We start from the raw sequence: 19,883 nt of genomic DNA on the forward strand, positions 1-19,883 counted from the left end.
AAATTAAAACAGGTAAGCAGATATGGGTCGCAAACTCGCAAGAGAGCTTCCTGGTTCCAAATTCCGGGAGTGCCCCCCTGAATCGAGACGGCTACTGACTTTTCCCCTCTCATCAAGCCTTCCCCAGTCCAACGCCGTTACCGAAGGCATCTCCTCCTCCCCCCGATCCAGCCATGTCGTCGGCGCCGCCCGCCCACCAATCCAAACCCTCCTACCAGCGCCGCCCTCCCAACCCCGGGCCGAGACAGCAGCCACCGCCGCAGCAGCGCTACGTCCCCAAATCCGCCGCCCCTTCCGCTCCTAAACCCTCGCCCCCACCACCGCTCACCACCGCCCTCCGATCATCGGCCGCCCCGTCTGCATCTGGCGCCGGCAGCAGCAGCGGCGGCGGCGGCGGAGCGGCAGATGGGTTCGTGTTCTACCTGCCGCACGACGAGGCGGTCGCGGCCGGGCTCGGCGGCCTCGACGCCCAGGAGTCGCAGGCCGTCGTCGACCTCCTCAACGACGCGCTCGCGTCGCTCCTCCGTGCCAAGCCTCGCGAGTTCTGGCGCCAGGGTAACCATACAACACAACTCCTATGTGCATTGGATGCAAATCATAAACCTTAGTTTTTGGATTGGGAACCTGAGCCGGAAGCTTGGGAGCTTGGCCTTTCAACATTCGATTTGCTTGTCTGGTTTACAACAGTTGCTCGAATGCAATTTAGTGCGAATTCTTATGCATACATTTTGTTGTCTCTGTAATTTGCTAAGCCATGGATATAGCATGAAACTACAGCGAATATCTACTTATTCAGATGGTTACAATTCACTATAAATGGTTGAGCGCTTTGATTGTAGGGATTTGTAGTGGTTCTTATCACAAACTTTTGATCTAGTAGTTTAGTATACTGTCACTGACTTATGAATGTATAGCACATATGGTGGCTTAAATTGAGGATTCAGTCCTGCTTGAACTCGTACATATCTTATTGACAGGAGTGTTACACGCTTTCCTGAGTATAGCTTTGATAGCTTGCTTAACAAATTGATTGGCATTTTTTAAATACCGCCTGCATTTTTATTAACTTATGATATATTATATTTCCTGCCTATTGTGAACATGCATATTAAACTTCTCAACGGGTTGTGATCTGGAGAAGTGTTGTGGTCAATTCAACCAACTGGTTCATGGCTTACACATATAGATATATTGAGTGGTTAGTTGGCATTTAGTTATATTTCTGATTATGTCTGGAATCTAGTTAATATCCCAGCTAAGTTGTTGAAAATCTTATCTGTACTGGCTACTTGATCTGGAAGTTTATTTGCAATCAAAGTTCGAGAAAGCGCTAGGCGTTAATTATGCGTTTGGCCACCTACTTGCGCTTTTCTAGCTTAGGTGTGATTAGGCGCTTGTACTGTAGCATGAAGGAATAAGCTAGATGGGCTGGCCTAGCCCATTAAATCACAGGCCCATCTTCCTATTCTCCTACTAAAGCTTTAATATGGTGCACAGTCGACAGAAAATCTAGGTTTCCTCCTCACGCCGCCTCTCCCCCTCGTCCTCTCTCCCCTGCTGCATGATGCCGCCTCTCTCCCTCTTCCTCTGTCCCTTGCTTACACCGATGGGAACCAGCGAGTGAAGCTCAATATCTCGCCGGAGAATCTCGTTTCCCCGCCGGAATCAGTCGATTTGTCATCGGAGTGGTTGAATCCTCGTCGACGAGGATGAATCCTTGCAGGGGAGGTCAAATCGTCGACGGGGAGATTGATTTCTCGCCTGAGAAACGTGATTCCTTGCCGGAAACGCTGATTTCTCACCGGAGGACCTGGCCGACCGCTTTTTTGAGCGCCTAGGGCCAATGCCCAGAGCTTAAGCGCGCCTGGGCGAGCGCCTAATAGCGCCTTTTTGAACTATGTTTGCAATCTTAAATGCTTGATTGATTTCTTCCATATATCAGCAAAACTGCTGTCTGTGGTGCATATATAACTTTACTTTGGCACAGATGAATTGCACTGGCTCAAGTAGTAAGTTTACTAGTCAGATGTTCAACAATTCCAAATTTTATTTTTCACTATCAAACACTAGATAGCTATCAAGCTATGTGCATGTGGTTCCTTGCATCTTCTCTGAATGGGTATCTACAGTAATAAAATAAAGCTGATGAATACATGTATTCACTGGCGGAGCTATGTTGAGGCCCAGGGGGGCCGCTGCCCCCCCAGCCTTGTGCCAACCTCTGAAGGAAATTTTTGTGGGAGGCTTAGATGAGATAATTTATAGCAATTTACACCTCTAAATACTCATGTTTTTGCATTGCCCCCCCCCCCCCCAAGCAATTTGTATCAAGCTCTGCCACTGCATGTATTGTATTGGTTATTGGTACTTAACCACCACGCCAGGCTCTCTGTTGTGTTCTAGAATTGTTAACCGGAACTGGTCCCAGTAAACAATAGTTTAACGACTAGATAGCTCAACAAGAGAAATTGCGAGATGATCATGTTTTTGTTTGTGATTTGTCTAATGTTTTCACTCCTAGAGTTAGAACTTATGAAGAGATCTCAGAGCTACAGCCTACAAGCAGCTGAACTTTGTTAGTGACATCTAATACTTATAGTTGTTTTTTCTGCAGTTGCACAGAATGCCTCTCTGCATGCATTCCTAGATAGTTACCTACAATTCAGACACCGGTGGTATGATTTGCCACACAGGGGCCCCAAAGGGACAGTTGCTGGTTTGGTTGTTGGGGAGCTTGAGCTTTGCCGCCGTGTCTTTATGGTCCTCTACCGCATGTGAGATTTCTATCATTTCGCAAGTTTCGATTTTATATCTGTAAAACCTTTTTCATAGATGGTGTATGGCATCAAGAGTTGCATATAATTGTTGTGGTGTGTCTCTTGTTTGTGTGTTAGATCATCAAACAAGGATCCTGGATCAGGCCCGGGTGAGTCCCTTAGTGCGAAGGAGCATACAGGTGAGATTGGGACTACTTCTTTGATCATTATGTGCGTTCATTGATTTTAGTGCAGAATTGAGTGGAATCATTTGTACCCCTGTAGCCCTTCTACAGGAGAAAAAACTGCTTGATCTACCAAAGTTGTTGGATATATGTGCTATATATGGGCATGACAATGGGGAGTTGACAAGTTCACTGGTTGGTTCCTGGTTCCTGAGGCATTTCATTTGTTGTTGGTACTATTATTGTTTTCCATTTTTATGTTGTTCCTATATCCTCAAGCTATTTATTATTATTATGAGCTATGAATGCTTCAGTTAATAATGATTTTATATCTCCAGGTTACAAATGCAATCGTTGTGCAGCCCAATTTACTCGATGGCATCAATACTGTCCTTCCCCAATTCCTGGACATTTTCCACACAATGCAGGACAGATGCATGGACTCACTACAGGTCTTTTTTTCTTACTTGAATTTTGGTCACTTTTTAATGATGGATGCCATATATAGGCTTCTTTCTTCATTTATCAGGTAGCAACATCTAGACAATAGTTTGATGGGAGAAATTCTTTGTGCCTATGGTAGAACTACCAGCATTTCCTTTAGCTAGTGTTTTTGTTTCTGTTTTCAATCAAGTTTTTTGAGAAGTGCATTTGCGCTGTTAGTAAAAGGGTTTTTCAGTTTGTTCATTCGCCTAATGACGAAAATCAGTTCTGAATTTCTGTACATTTTCTTTAATTTCTTTAGGAAAAATATATTATATTCAGAGTGAGGATACATTTGCTTAAAATGGTTAAAATGTTAACAACACAATTGAATTAAAGAATAGATCATGCATTTACAGCGAAATGGTGCCAATCTATGATAGATCTTACAGAACTTGCATAAACACAACTTAACTGTAATTTGATTTGCAGGTGCTCAGTTCACCTGGACCAAATGTCAGTGGACATACCCAGCTTCAGAAAGATTTCTCGGAGGTCAGTTTTATCTACTAGATGATACCCTGCGCGTTTCTGTGGTTATCTTGTTAAAAGAAATGCCTAATTAGGTGCTATAGAAACAACTAAAAGTAACGAAAACAAAATATAAGAGTGGTCTTGATTTACACTTTCAAAACAATAAAAATATGAAGCATATAACAAAATGATATATAAAAGAGAAAGAACCTTTAGATTGCAGTTAAAAGAGTGCCATTCCTGAATAAAATGTGAAGGATAAACTCCATAGGTATGCTCCAAGCGCCCAACCCATATACTGTGTCCAAGCGAGCAAAATACCTATTAGAAAAATTAACTTATGACTTGTACACATGATGTGGTAGCGCTGCATTGATATGCTAATGCAAATAATGTAACTTATAACTTACATGCATGGCTTGCCGATGTGGCATGGTTGCATGGCTTGGAAAAACAGGCAGTGGGTTGTAGCTAGTTAGGAATAGAGGGTTCTAGATTTGTTCTGATATATTTGTCGTTCTTTTGCTTAACTTTGATGCTTAAGTGCGAATTTAATTTCCCTCAGGTGCTGGATTTTGTTAATGATGCAATTATTACTCTGGATGCCTTTGCTGATGCTTACCAGCCTGCTGCATTATCATTATGTGCTTCTTTTGAAAGAGGGTAAGCTTCTATTCATTCATCCCAATGATTGGTGCATGTTTCTTAACTAGGCATTGATGGTTTTGTACTACTTGATTTGCAGGGATCGAGTTGAGGAATTGTTGAACACCCTTGCAAGTTTGTATGATTTGTTGTTACCATCTTTGCTTCAGGGGTTTCAAGTTATGTCCAGTTCCCAAAGCAATGGAGAGACTTCGTCTGAAAGTATACTTAATGACATAGTTCTTGGCATAAGAATGCTATCAAAGAGAGCTGTTGGATTTGGTTGGAGATTATTAGAGTTCTGCTATTTAAATGATCAACTTAAGGAGGAGGATGTCCAAGCATCTACTAAGATGTTTCCAGCTAAAGTCGAAGATCCTATGATCAGGGGAGAAATAATAGTTCAAATACTCAAGGATATCAATAGAGAAGCTACTTACTCTTCTAAAGGGAATCCTGGAAAGACGTTTCTGCAAGCTCTTCAAAAGGAATTTCAGTTGATGAGCCGGATTGGCGATATTCGGAACAAAGGTAATTGATCAAATTTCTCAACTAAATGCTTGCTTAGCGTCTTATGTTTGTAAAGTTCCGCACAACCTTTTGCCCCCCCTGTACTTATTGTGTCAAAATTTCAGTCAGAATTATCTCGACATCATTAGTTTTGTTTCTTTCAGAAATAGCATGAGATTTTGTAGATTTATTTGGAGAAGTAATATAAGGTTTTATTGCCCCATATACTGATCTCTTGCATATGTGTACTGAATTCGTTTATCTTGTTGGTGTGCTGTCACAGTACTTATCGCATGTCTGTGTGTGAGTTAACACAGTTAATAGGCTTATATTGTTTGGTGCCATTCTAGTTTGAGATAGTAGAATGCTCTCAGTCAATGTCAGAATAGGAAGAATGAAATTCAGTGTCAAAAGGAAATGTTTTCCAAGCTTGCTGAAATACCTTCATCCTGTAGGAGTTTGTCATACTTACCAGTTTTTGATGGCTTCCACTGTTTTTGCCCCAGTTAAGGCACCAACAGTGTTACCTACGTACTTTCTCCATCCAGATTTATTAGGCTCCCTCGTATTTTGGGTCAACTTTGACCATAAATTTAACTTATGAAATATGAACCATATGTCACCAAATTATATCGTGGAAAACCTCTTCCAAATACAAATCCAATAGTTTACCTTTTGTACTATATACCTCATTTTGTGGGTCATATAGACGGTCAAAGTTTGGCACAAAATAAGACTGGCCCAATAAACCTGGACGGAGGAAGTACTAATCAAGTGCAGCACCTCTATCTGTGTTCCTATCATTTGGTACTTTTGAGTTATTGACTTCATAAGAAAGCACTTGTTTTGGTTTCCTATAGATTTTGTCATGTGAAAGTGTTACAAGCCTGGCAGAATTGTTCGGTTGATGTACATGCCACATTCGTATGATTCAAAGTTTTATTTATCATATTCCTTTTGATGCCAAACACTCTCTATTGATGCATTCCATGTGTTCCTGCTAATCCTTAACAGGATGGATATACATGGAGGATGAGCAGTTCCAGTTCATATCACGTCTGTGCGGATCCACTGTCACTTCTTGGAATAGTGTCCCTGATTTGCCAATATCTTCCCATGGTGGTGAACTTCAACAGAAGAATGAGGAAGCTGCTGTCATTGAGTCCAAGATTAGTCAGATAAGGGACCTTCTTCCTCATTATGGGAAAGGTTTCCTTGCCGCTTGCTTGGAAGCCTACAACCAGAACCCTGAGGAAGTTATCCAAAGGATACTAGATGGAACACTTCATCAGGATCTTCTAGCTTTAGATACCTCGTTACAAGAGATGCCACAACAACAATCTGCACCTAGTGTTGCGAAAGATAAAGGCAAAGGCGTACTAGTGGAAACTATTCCTGATATTGCAAATAAACCCCATAAAGTTGAAGCCCAATCTTCTTCAGTCTCATCAGCATCCAAGGCTCCTATCTCATATTTATCTTCAGTTTCATCAGCATCCAAGGCTCCTGCCTCATCTGTATCATCAGTTCCACAAGGTAGATTTACAAGGAAGACCAATGATGATCTGCCCAACTACGCAGTTCTAGACTCGCAAAAAGCCAAAGATGCTGTTAAGTCAGCTGTCCTTGATTCCCAGTATGAGTACGAGGATGAGTATGATGACTCGTTTGATGATCTTGGCTTCAGCGTGGCGGAGTCAAGTTACGAGGAAGCAGAGGGCGCCAATGATGCTGAGGGTTCCTCCAGTGGCCCACGTTGGGCTTCACAGAAGAAGCCACAGTTTTATGTCAAGGACGGGAAGAACTACAGCTACAAGGTTGCTGGTTCAGTTGCTGTATCAAATGCTCGAGAGGCGGCAGTCTTAAACAATACTCAGAAAGATACAATTCATGGTCTTGGTCGTGGTGGAAATTTACCTATTGGTGGAAATTTACCTATGGGAGTTCCCAACAGGCAACATAGAGTTGTGGAGGAAGAGGAGGGTGGTCATGCAAACAGCTTCAGCAGAGGAGGCTCGAATCCCCGTGGTCGGGGCAGGGGCAGAAGAGGTGGCTGGGATCAGGGTATCCCAGCGGAGGAGAATGAGAATTCTAGTGGCCCACAAAGTTTTGGCCGTGATGGAAGAAGAGGGGGCAGGAACCATGGCAACCTACCAGAGGTAAACGATGGTCAGCAAGGTTTTGGCCGTGGTGCAAGAAGAGGGACCAGGGATGAGGACAACCGGCCAGAAATGAACAACCAGCAAGGTTTTGGTCGTGGCGCAAGAAGAGGGGCCAGGGAGGAGGACAACCGGCCAGAGGTAAACAACCATCCTAATCCCCAGCAAGGTTTTGGTCGTGGCGCAAGAAGGGGGGACAGGGACGAGGACAACAGGCCAGAAGGGAATAACCATGGCCAGCAAGGTTTCGGTCGTGGTGGAAGAAGAGGGGACAGGGACGAGGACAATAGGCCAGAAGTGAATAACCATGGCCAGCAAGGTTTTGGTCGTGGTGCAAGAAGATGGGACAGGAACCATGACGATCCAGTGGAGGACAATGAAGATGGTAATGCAGCACAAGGTTTCGCTCGAGGAGGGCCAGGCCCCCGTGGAGGCGGCGGAAGGAGAGGCGGCCGGAATCATAACCGGAGGGATCAGGCGCTGAGGAAGCATATGCAAGGAATGACAGGGCTTTAGCTCACCACCGTCTGAAGTTCAGCAGGAAGTGTAAATTCGTCCAAGTGGTTTTGAGGGACAGATGATGTTCACAGAAGCCAAGCATGTATTTTGGTTGTTCCAATTACATTGATACACAACATGCAGCTGCAGCCCCCATAGATACTTTTTTTTTTTGCTTTGAGAAAGACGTTGTATGAAATGTGAGAATTCTTAAAGGTGAATTACCATGAAGTAGCTTGGTCGCGCAAGGAACCGTGCTGCATTTTTGGTACTTGAAAGGTTTATGTTGGTCCAACAAATCCATGTGGCCTAGTGCTGTGTGCCGAACATGTTATGTTTTGTATTGGATGGTGTGTGAATGTGTGGCCGCAATGGGTCACAGAAACTGGAAATGCTTTCTCTTCTTTTGAATGTAGACTGAAAATCGTTGTTGTTGGGAACCTCATCCCTTAGTTTTTACGGCACAGAAACGGGTACACTTCCTTTCTAAAATGCAGTATGCTTGACAGTGGCCGAGGCCATGGCGTCTCCAGAGGAGAATTATGAAGGCAAGGGCGACAATCATGGCGTCACCAAGGAGCCATCCATCCTTGATGATGCCACGCCCTTTGCTTCGCTCATTCACTTCCATCACGTCTCCATTCTACTCTACAGGAAGGAATGAAGGAAGGCAGGCTCGTGAAGCTTGGAATCATCATTCGCCTGGGAGAAAAAGGTTAGCGACATACTTTCGCCCTAGTTATGCCCCCGGTGCTTTCTTTATCTCTACGCAAAGAGGGCATGCTCAAGTGATCTCCATCGATCGCCTCACCTGTGCAGTACAGACTACAGATGAAAAAGCCTGCTGCCGGCAATGGAGGAGATGATGGTGGCGGTGGCGTCGCTGGCATGCCATGCTCTCATCCTTTACCTTGACCATGCTTTTTTACAGTTAAATCGTATACATGGTGACGGTTCCCCTTTTCGCCTTTCTGTTACTTGCAGAGATATCTGGAAGGAAGGATGGCCTAGTACTAGCGCTTTTCAAGTGATATATAAAGCATATCCATCCAAGGTATGGCTGATAGATTTGCTGTTCTTCCAAGCGCATGAGAAATTTGAAAGAGGAAACCTACAGCTGTTCTGATAAAAAAGAGGTTAATTTTGGGTTGTTCCTGATTATTTGCGCAGACAGAAATTTAGCGGTCATCTGAAAAACTATTTCCAGGTTACACCACTAGTCCCCCACTACATGAATCAACATAATTATACATAAGAAATGGTGCGGCCATGTGTAACTGCTGCTAGATAACTAGTGAAGCAGCCTATTTCTACATTGAAAACTACCCAACGGAAAGAGGAAGACCTTCTTGTCATTATTCTTCTTTTGTACAAAAAATTCCACATGTTCCAAACGTATACACCCCGATCTCTCCTAACCTTGGTCGTCCCGAGGTTAAATATGTGCTTACTTATCACTATCATACATTTGCCGCGGCTGCTAAAGCTATCACAGTCCATATGTGCTATGTCCATTGCAAAATTCATTCTGCATCTTCACCACCCCTCCTCCCCCAACCCCCTCTCCTACGACGACATGCTATCATCATCGTCGTCGGAGTTGTTCTGCCGCCGTTGGCCATACAAGCTTAGGACCGGCAATGGGGCTGTCGTCGAGACACGGAACGACCTCGCCGACCCGACGACGGTTCTGTCCTGCTGCATCCGGCCAACCTCCCTGCAGACGTGATCCAACATCGAGAGGAAGTCCCTCACCACCATGAATATCCTCAGAGGGTGCGCCTCCTCCTTCGCGGCGTCCCCGTGGAAGTAGTCGGTGATGTCTTTCACCCTCCCCAGAGCCCGCTTCTCCTCGCCTCTCACTATCTCGATCTCCTTGTCGGCCTCCTTCAGAAAGCCCTGCATTGCGATGAAGAACCTCTGGCCCTGCGTGCACTGCCTCTCGAGCTGCAACACCGACTTGATCTTCTCGAGGCCCGTCTCGAGCTTGCTGACGTAGCCGTGCAGAACATCGAAGTCCATGGAAGCCGCCTTCTTGACGTTTCCGAGCTCGCTGCTCAGCCCGCACACAACCTTCAGGCCTTTATCTTTGGAGCTGGTGGCCGTGGTGTTTTCCTTTTCAGATTTCGCGTCTTCCGATCGGATCATTTCTTGGACAACAAAGTGCAGCAGCGTGGTTTTGCCATCAGCTCCCTTGACGTCTGCGAGCTTGAGGAGGGTGTCAAGCTTAAAGGCCTTAGCCTCGCCCCGGTTCGTGCCGACATTCATCCGATTCCCGGTCCTCAGCACTGCTTCAAGGAGTTTTAGGAACAACCTGCTACCCCTAAGATCTTCACAAGCTGCCTGAAAACAAGTGAAGAAATGTGAGCTAACCACATGTGTAGTAGCTGAATATGAATATTGATGTTTGATACTCAAGTCAAAGGATGTGCGTTATTAAAAATGACAATAGTAGGATTCAAAAACTAGCATACCTCTAGCGTTTCAAAAGACTTCCTTAGGTAATTTATCTCAGTCTCGAAATTGGCTCGGTACAGCATAGCGTCGACTCTTTTGAAGGCGAAAGGTATATCCAGCACAGTCTTGAGAAAGCGTTCCGCGGTTCCCAGCTTCGATAGGTCGCCACTGTAATCCCGCAGTTTGACCTCCTCCTCTTTCGTAGGTGCCATCTTGACTAACGTTTCCAAAAGCTCACTGCCTAAACATTCAGCATTGCCTGTTCAAATGTGGAGACCAAATAGTGTAGTTAGTGGACATGCTATACAGAGAAATGATGTGAACAGCACAACACTCCACTGAAAAGTACGAAAACGATTATGTGTATAAATCAGGGTGAACGTTTGATTCAGAGAGCAAATTTTGGGTGTTGGACTTTGGAAGTGGAGTGAGAGGACGCTAGCCGGATGTTCACAGCCTTCCTACTAGAAAAGGATTGGTCCAGCCATTTTCTCCCCCTATTGATTTCAAGTCCTTGTATATTCTGTTGAGGTTTTATTATCAAGAACCAGAATTTCTGTTAATTCTTAAGACCTGTCACTATTGAGCTGCAAATCTGAACCTCATTTGAAAGCAAAACGTGAATCACAAAATCAGATGAAAAGAGCATCCTACCAACCAAAGCATCCTTAGTCCTTATGCTAGATACCTAATCACAATCAAACATAACTCCTCAATTTAAGGTTTGCAAACAAAATAGAATCATACTCCCCCTGTAACTTAATATAAGTTGTTTTTTTGACTCTATTACAATGTCAATAAACGTCTTATAGAGTATTTCTTAGCTAAAGAAGAGCAGAAAAAAGCTGGTTCAATTTTGCGAATGCTAACCAGATGAAAAATGAGCTCAAAATTATCACACTGGTTGCAGCACGAACACTCACCGTCCAGGAGCGCGTCCGAGACCTCCTCACGCGTGACATTCAAGGCGCGCAACAAGATGGCGATGTTCTGCGCTTTCTTGGGGTCGAGCACCCTCTCCTCCTGCCTGAACGCCGGCGCGGCGGGCTTCCTCCCGGTGTCCCTCGGCGGCGCGGCGGGCATGGAGTTGTTCATGAAGAGCGCCTCGATCATGTCCTCGTCCAACCTGAAAGAGACGCCTCGACATCACGCACAGTTCGGAGACCACCGGCATAAACGGATCAAGCTTTTATTGTGAGTGTGAGCAGGGTCTCAACTGGAATGAGCTTGACTTGAGCTGGTCCCAGACCATGGCGCGGTCGGAGGTCGCCCGCACCTTGTCCCAGTGCAGCGGCTTCAGCTTCGGCAGGCCGCCGGCCGCGTCGTCCTCCGCCCGCATCGACGTGCTCCCGTTGTTCTCCGCCGCTGCCGCCGCCGTGATCGGCATCGGCATGGCAATGCGGGGCCCTTCCGGCGGCAGCGGCTTCAGCAACCGGCGCCTGGATGTCGGCTCCCCCGTCTTTGGGGGGAGGCTGTTAGTTGACGCCATCGGTGGCGGTGGTGGTGGAGGAGGGGGCCTTGGAGCTGCGTTGGACTTGGGCGGCGCTGTCGGTGGTGGTGGAGGAGGAGGAGGAGGTGGTGGTGGTGGACGTGGAGGTGGGTTGGAGGGTTGCACCGGCCGCGGGGATGGCGAGATTGCCTGCTTGACGTCGGGGGTGGAGCCAGTGGAGAAGCGCGTGCGCGGGGGCGTGCGCGTGCGGCGGGACCGTGGGGGCGGCGGGAGCGCGGCGATGGCGGCGACCGGGGGAAAGAAGTCGCTGGTCATGCTGGGGAGGCTGCGGCGGGAAGCCGTGGTGGTGGTGGGCGGGCTGGACGCGCTCGCCTCGCTCCACGTCTCGCCGTACACGCCGCTGCCGGCCCCGCCGCCGGCGCCCGAGCCGGAGCCCCCCGAGCGCTGCCGCGGCGTGTAGTACGCGTCCTCGTCGGAGGAGCCCATGGTGGTGGCGCGCCGCAGCGGCGGGAGCGGCCGGAGCTCCGGGCTCGGGTGGTCGGTGGCCTCGTCGCGGCACACCGCGCGGCGCGCGCGCTCGTTCCGCAGCTTGCGGTACGGGGAGCCGGCGAGATCGGCGCTGGTGGGCCCGCGCTGGTGCGCGGGCGTGGTGGGCTCCACCGTGCCGACGTAGAGGAAGTCGGCGGCGGAGGGGGCCGTGCGGCGGAGCGCCGGCCCGCCGTCGGGGCCGAGCAGCTTCTGCGAGTCGCAGCGGCGGCGGGCGCGGCCGGTGATGAGGAACGCGCAGGCGAAGCCGAGCAGCGCGACCCCGGCGGCGGCGGCCGCCCCGGCCGCCACTATGGTCGCCTTCTTGGGGCCGTGGCCGGCAGCGGTGGGAGAGGGCGGGGTGGAGACGTCGGCGGTGACGGTGTTCGGGGGGGACGAAGCCGTACCGCCGCCACCACCATCACTGGACACCGGCGGTGCGGGAGGGAAGAAGTCGCCGGGAGGGGCATCGGGCGTCGCCACGGGAGGGGCGTCGGGCGTGGCCACGGGAGGGCTGGGGTCGGAGGTGAAGTCCGGCGCGGGCGGAGGCGGCGGCGACGGGGGCGGAGTCCACTCAATGGGAAACAGCGGCTGGTGCAGCACCCGCCTGGGGACGACGGCGGCGGCAGACACCGCCGGCGAGAGGCACCCGCACAGCACCAGCTGCGCGAGCAGCAGCGCGATGGCGGGAGGCATTTGGCGGGCGGCGCGAGCGGAGAGCACGCACGCACAAGAAGAAGAAGATAAAAGCCAAAGCCAGAGCCAGAGCGCAGCTTCGGTCCCGCTTTCTAGAGTGAGAGAAAGACAGACCGGGAGGGGAGAGAGTGTGAAGACGAGGAGAGAGAAGACGCCGCCATTTTCGGGCGGGCGGCTGGCTTCGGAGATGTACTACCATATGCGATCGCCACCATGGGCGGGGATCAGCAACGGTCTGGTAGCAATCTCCATACGTACGTGGCGCCCCCGACGGCCCGAATCTGCTTTGCGTTGGCTTCTCTTTTGCTTCTTTTCCTCGCCGCTTTTCTTTTCTTCGCGTCTCTGCTTTGGCATCCCACTATGAACGAAAAACAAATGCGTGCTGTGGATCTAAACCTCTTTTCCCTGCCATCCCAAAGGTTGGTGTGCAGGTGCTAATGTACAAGAACTTTGATCGGAATGGGGATTTCGCGCCGCGTTTAGGAGGTTTTGGTGGATTATAATACGGTTTTTGGTAGGTTGGTACGCCCGCCGCGCAAGGTAAAGGAAAGGAAAATATTCCACACAAGCACGATACTTTGCGTACCGACAGGCCAGCTCTACTCCATATCAACAAATGGTGGCACAGTACATCAGTAATAGTACTTCTAGTATCTTTGTGAGAGTAAAGACCATGTGGGCCTTGCCGATTAAGAGCGCGCACCCCGTTTTAATTTAGTACTAGTAGCTTCTTTTGACTGGCTTCATTACCTTGATCCATTCATATAACGTTGTCAATGGACGGAGAGGCCTTTTTGATTCCGGCAAACGCTGGGTGCACGGATCGCTGGGTCAGGTTGCCACCCTGCACTGGTTTGCTGCTTTACTAGTGAAGTTTTCCTTTTTAGGATTTATTTATACCAGTGAAGTTTCCTTTTCTCCTTACCAAGTAGGTCCCGCTGAAGGTATTAATTTTTCAAAAATGATCCCGAACGTTCGGATTTTAAGCATGGCAATCGAACGTTTTTCATGGCAACTTCAGTTCACACGAGGTTTGCAAACATGTCAATTTTCTGGCAAAATACCGAATTGGGACAAAGTTGCCATGTCTTAACAACTAAAGTTGCCACCTCGTGTCAACTAAAGTTGCCATGAAAAACTCTTCGGGATGAAATGCTTAAAATCCGAGCGTTTGGAATTTATTGGGGTCCTAATTTTTTTTAGAATGGTCTGCCAAACTTTATTGATCATAAGAGATAATAAGGGGAATACACATGTGATCATGAGTTTGGCCTAGCCAAACATGGTGTCCTTGATCCAAAGATGAGAAAACTTAGCTAGGGTGTGAGTTTCAAAGGTAGAATCTCCTTCAAAACTATAGGCGCAATCGATGAACCCTGACTTTCGAGCTATTATCACCTTTACGATTGAATAATATGTTCCTACTGAGAAATATTTTCAACAATTTGGTTAGATTATGACGCATTGATCATCTTCTGGAGAGACAAATCTTCCGCTAGTGCTAGAGCCTCTCGACTTTAAGTGGTTGTTGGTAATATATATTGATTATCATTTCCATGTTTATATAATCGGGGCCAATATTTTACTTTCTTCCTCAGCCCGTCGATAACCTAGCGGACCGACCTTGAGTGCAGGACGCATCGTGCTTTCATGGTTTGCAAGGGCATGTTAAAAAGGTCGAAGTCCTTGAAGCCGACCCCCCCCCCCCCCCCCAACAATAGCCATAGGTTGAGTCATTGCTTCGCAGGAATCCCAACTAGGTTTACGTTGTCCTTGCTTGCTCCTCCACCCAAATTTTCTGGTCATCATATTAAGGTGTTCAAACAAACCTCTAGGAAGCTTAAAACATGACATAGAGACGTGATCAACACTTCTTTCCCGGTCAAACTTAGATTTTTACTATGATTGGGCTGAACAATGGTAGAGCTTGGTGAAGTGGGCCTACTACCATAAATATAGCCCTTTAAAGGTGATGTTTCCTCGACCTGCACATTTCCGATGACTTCAGGTCTACATGGATGACTTTTCGGATGGTGCTTCTACATGCTACTGGGTTTAACCAAGTTTCCTCCACTACCATGGAGAGTGAGTTGCGGTAACACTTTGCTCATGGGACGGCCTGTAGATATAGGAGGAAGAAGACTTTGACACCCCCCTCAAGGCTTTGGATGTAATTTTCAATCTTTTTTTAGCAACACCGATTACATCGTAGATGCACACTCACACAAGCCTATTGAAGACCGGGTCTAATTTGCAGAGCTTGAAGATTGACGAAGCCACCACGAGCGTCACGCTATCGATGAAAACGTCACCTTTCATTGAAAGGATAATCCGTATTCACGAGACATCAAAGCGTCAAACCTATATCGTTTGATCTTTGTTGGTGTGCTAGGAATACCAGTGACCTCGTAACCACCATGTTAGCACTGTTGGTTCCTACTTTTCAATTTCTGTAAGTGTTACTTTTTGCGGGTCTGTAAGTGTGTTTTTCAAGGGTCTGGCTACTTAATATGTGCCTTCGGCCTTTAAAAAAATTGCACCGCATTTTAAGTGGCTTCATTACCTGAATTTTTAATGGAGAGGCCTTTAGGTTCCAGGAAATGCTGGATGCATTGCTGCTGCTGCTGCTTTAGTAGTGAAGTTTCTTTTCCTCCTTACGAAGTTAGTAGGCTCCCGCTTTTTCGCTTGTATGATCGGCCGTCTCCATCATTTCATCCCCTGGGCAGGGCAGGGGTAGCTGGGAACGGGGCGGGGTGGGATCTTCAAATACTTTGCTTAAGTGCCTTGCTTTCCTTCTCCATCAGTGCAATTAGCTTTAGGCCAAAGCGGCTCACAGTGGGGGTGCGTGTCTCCTGCCGTGTGCATGTCATGCATAAATGAATGATCACACGTAGTAGTAGCACTATAGTAGTAGCACAGTACAGGAGATTAGACTATGGCAGAGGTGTGCGGTGGGTCCCACGTGCATGCATGCATGCATGGCCATGGCCGGGGCCCGCATGTGGAGTTGTATAATGAGCACGTCAAGCATCTGCTTTGGCGCGTCGCCTGTCACGTGGACCCGATCCCGGAGCGCGCAACACAACAGTGTGCGTGTGTCTACCCTGCTTTGGAAAACCCTTTGCCGATACAGTATATATATACTACTAGTATACTCTATGTACAGAATCGCATACAGGACTGCGTAGTGTAGATCCGGCCGTGCGTGCATGGAGAATGGGGAGGCGGTCGACCATACCTGACAATGAAGCAACTACAAGTCCCACGAATTCGAAAAGATAAGGAAAACTACACTACACGGCCTGCCTTCAAGCGACAAAATTGATAAATTTAACCTATGAACGAAATCAAATCACAGAATGAATTGCATGTGAAACTATTTCATACGGCTGACCTTTTTATGTGACGCCCGACACAAAGGCGCCACATTACATTGTGCAACGCCTCACAGATAGGCGCTGCACGCCTGGCCAGCGTCGCACCCGTGTGATCCAAAAATTACTAAATCAGTGTGCAGCGCCTGAGAGCTAGGCGTCACACTATAGCTTCTAGGCGTTGCATTAGTGGTTGCTTCATTTTGTAGTACAGCGCCTAGCTCTTAGGCTCTGCACAATGACTTCGCAATTTTTAAGCAGTTTGGGGTGCAACGCTGGCCAGGCGTGTAACGCCTATCTGTGAGGCGTTGCACAGTGTAGTGTGGCGCCTTCGTGTTGGGCGTCACACAAAAAGATCAGCCGTGTGAAATAATTTCACGAACAATTCATTCTGTGATTTGATTTCATCCACAGATCAAATTTGCACCTTCAAGCTCGCTCCCTTATCCGAAGATTCTTTGCTTGGCGAAACAAGTTTTGTAGTACTAGTAATGCCTGACATGCCTCAGCAAGGTTCGGTTATCTGCATGGCTATTTGACTGACTTAATTTATTCTTCTCTTGCTCCTCTTGTTTAACAATGCATGCAATGTTGTTTGTGCTCTGGGTCTGGTTAAGCATTTTGTGCTTCCCGTGGCAAGTCGCCGGCCATGTCGATCGGGTCTATATTCTATTTCAACACGGGCACCATTTCGCATTCATGGAGGAGTGGAGCGGAGCTGGTATACATTTATTCGTGGATATACGGTGTTTTCATTAGACGCTACTGAGTGGCAAGGTCGTGCAGAAGGTTAAGAATGGAGAGAGAGGCTGTGCATGGCTTATGATCGTGGTCGGTAAAGTATGGGACGCTCCGGGCGCAGTCATTCGATGGCGCGTGCTATGAGACACGTAGGCCCCGTTAATCACTTATTTTACACTGCGGCGCGCCAGGTTAACTGTGCTACTAATGATGCTCAACCGTCCAGGGACCACGAAACGAAGAATACTTTAAACGGGCGCTAGATCGTCGCAATTTGGCACGACCCGAAAGACCCATCTTGTTCGGCCCTTCTGCAAGCACAGAATCAGAACCAAAAAAAGAGCAATATGTTCGGACAAATGAGCGACGCGGGCGCATGCGGAGACGGATGGTTTTATTGGGGATGGAACAAAACAGAGCGAGCTTCGTATCACAAATCCTGCATTGATTGCGAACCAATCTATGGTTGGATGGTTAGAAGGAGACTGTGGTATTTTCAGCCCATCAGGGTTTAAATCTTGGTGTTCGCATTTATTCCTGGATTATTTCAGGATTTTCGGCGATGCGAATTCAGAGTAAGAAGATGTTCCCGTCGACGAGGTGACTACGATGACTTCCGTAAATCTCAAGATGATATGACGGCTTAGTCTTTCGAAGATGTTCATAAGAATAAGGTGTGCGTGTGTACATTCATAGAGATGGGTGTATGTATGCGTATGAGCGCTTGTGTCTGTACTAATGTTAAAAAAATCCTGCATTGATTCTTGCTACATGGTGGTACTATGGCAGCTCGTGTCGGCAGTAGGCCGACGGAACACAGGACACACAAGTGTCGGTGGCCCATCAGGCGGGCTCTGGCTTGTACCGGGAAGCCGGGAGGTGTCGCCTTCACTCTTCACCGGACAGCGGACACAGACGTGGCAGCTAGGGATCTGCGAACCCGTGCGAGCGGCCGCATCGATCGGGCTGGAATAGGCACGTCTGGCAGCTTGTGCTGCGCGGCCGCATCGGTCAGGCTATGCACGCCGCTGGCTGTCGTGGAGTTCCACGCATTTTTGTTTTAAAAATACGCGGATCCGGATCCGGGCAGGGCAATTCTGCTGGCGCGGTGGCACTACTGACACCAGTGCCGTGAGGGAACCGGAGCTGGACGCCAAGTCGCTGTCTGCTGGTCGATGCTCTTTGGGTTTGGCTCGATATACTACGTCTCAAGGCCCCGGGTCTTGTATAGGAGAGAATTCCTTATTTGATTCTTTCTTAAAATTTGCTTTTTTTTTGGCCTTTAAAAATATATTTTTCTCTTTTTGACACTTAAATTTTGTTTTGTTCCTTTCATGACACTTCTGTCAGTTTTGACCACCAACACCGTGAAGTGCAACATGAAAGGTCGTTTTTACCCCTCCTTTAGCTCATTGGTAAAAAAAATCTCCAACGCATCTTCTTTCTCTCAACTATGGTGTGGTAATTGTACGAGGCAAACGGCGGCGGCGCGAGGCTGAGAGAGTGATGGTGCAATATATCGGAGTGCAAGACCGATGCTGTTGCTGCGGATTAACGGCGGACAGCGGACTGTGCAGCGCGGCGTCGGGCGGCCATGGAGCAAAGGTGGAGGAGGGTCATGGCGGGGCAGCGGCCTTGGGCCATACGGTATCGGCGTCGGGCGGCCATGCAGGGGCGACGGAGGAGGGCCACAGACCTGCAGCAGCCATAGACGGCCATGGTAGCGCAACGGAGAAGGGTCGTGCGTTCTCGGCCTCGACGGCCATGGTGGCGCAGTGGCGGAGAAGGGTCTTCATGCTCGTCGTTGTGCATGTTTTTAGCGCTAGGGCATGCAACGCGTGTGCTTCCGTGTGCGTGTGTGATGTGTGCTAGTCTGTGTGCTGCCGCGTGTCGTGCGTTTGTGATGTGTGCTTGTGTGTGTTGCAGCTCGCGCTGGGTGTGTGTGCTGCCGCTCGCGCAGGGTGCGTGTGCTAGCTGCTGTTGTATTTTAGTTTGTGTGGGTGTGTGACGCGACAAGACGAGCTGCTCACCTGTGTATTCTGGGAGCCGAGTTCTTGACGTGAGACATCAGGGAGCAGCGCCGAACGCGGACTCTGTCTTGGCGGCCGCTGGCCACGCCGAGGGATCCGAAGATGTGATATATGAACTCGAGCATGATTTGATTCATATCCGTTACGCGGTGGTAAAATTGTAGATTTTTTTTTCATTTGCTCATGTAGTCAAGACAGAACATATCACATTACCACTGCTTTTGACTTGTAAAAAATAATTTTGGTCACATAATACACCAGGGGTAAAACGGTATTTTCACGTTAAACATAACATTGTGAAGTCCAAAACTGAAGGAAGTGTCATGAAGGAACAAAATGAAAATTGAGTGTCAAAAAGGGAAAAATATATTTTTGAGGGTCAAAAAGGGAAGCAAATTTTAAAAAAGGGCCAAATAAGGAATTCTCTTCTTGTATAGAGGGACCATTTTCTGGGCTTGGCTCCACGGTGCCGACTCCTTTCTCATCGCTGTTGGCGGGAAAATATACAGGTGTCATTGCGGCCAGTGGGGATAGAATGGCAAGAGCGAGTTAGCAAAAGTGAAAGAAAAATGGTTGGCGGAAATATGTGCCGGAGCTCTTCAAGATTACGACCAAGGAAGCACGGGACGGTGCGTGAGGAATCGAGCGAGGATAACTGGATTAGGAAGGCTGTCAAACTTCACGCAATTGGTCGATTGGGGAGTGCGGTGAGCAGTGGAGCTGGATCCTCCGGATTCGCCTTCTCTTGGACAAGAATGACGCCTTCTTTTCGAACTAGACATGAGTGGAATATAAATTCTTTTGTGTAGCCTTATATATATAAAGAGAGCTACTCTCTGATTTCTGTTAAAAGAAACTACAGTGTCTTTACAGCTACTAGAACAGAAAAAGCCTTATGCT

At 48.0% G+C, this 19,883-nt stretch overlaps 2 protein-coding genes across 2 annotated transcripts; one reads left to right on the top strand and one right to left on the bottom strand.

The window, feature by feature from the left end:
• Positions 1-63: 63 nt before the first annotated feature.
• Positions 64-8,125, top strand: LOC125552573 (Ubiquitin system component Cue protein). The gene is made up of 9 exons (XM_087518807.1): positions 64-555; positions 2,615-2,774; positions 2,895-2,956; positions 3,042-3,136; positions 3,280-3,393; positions 3,857-3,919; positions 4,464-4,561; positions 4,644-5,074; positions 6,068-8,125. Exons 1-9 carry the CDS (start codon positions 174-176, stop codon positions 7,726-7,728), a joined length of 3,066 nt encoding a protein of 1,021 aa, XP_087374933.1. The 5' UTR covers positions 64-173; the 3' UTR covers positions 7,729-8,125.
• Positions 8,126-9,042: 917 nt separating this feature from the next.
• Positions 9,043-13,358, bottom strand: FH6 (formin homolog 6). The gene is made up of 4 exons (XM_048716174.2): positions 11,385-13,358; positions 11,091-11,293; positions 10,185-10,426; positions 9,043-10,053 (listed from the first exon to the last, which is right to left on the bottom strand). The coding sequence occupies exons 1-4, from the start codon at positions 12,836-12,838 to the stop codon at positions 9,277-9,279; spliced, it is 2,676 nt and encodes an 891-aa protein (XP_048572131.2). The 5' UTR covers positions 12,839-13,358; the 3' UTR covers positions 9,043-9,276.
• Between the last annotated feature and the right edge of the window lie 6,525 nt (positions 13,359-19,883).

Source organism: Triticum urartu, chromosome 4A (assembly GCF_056163025.1).
Source record: "Triticum urartu cultivar PI428250 chromosome 4A, HENAU_Tu73, whole genome shotgun sequence".
NCBI classification, from domain to species: Eukaryota; Viridiplantae; Streptophyta; class Magnoliopsida; order Poales; family Poaceae; genus Triticum; species Triticum urartu.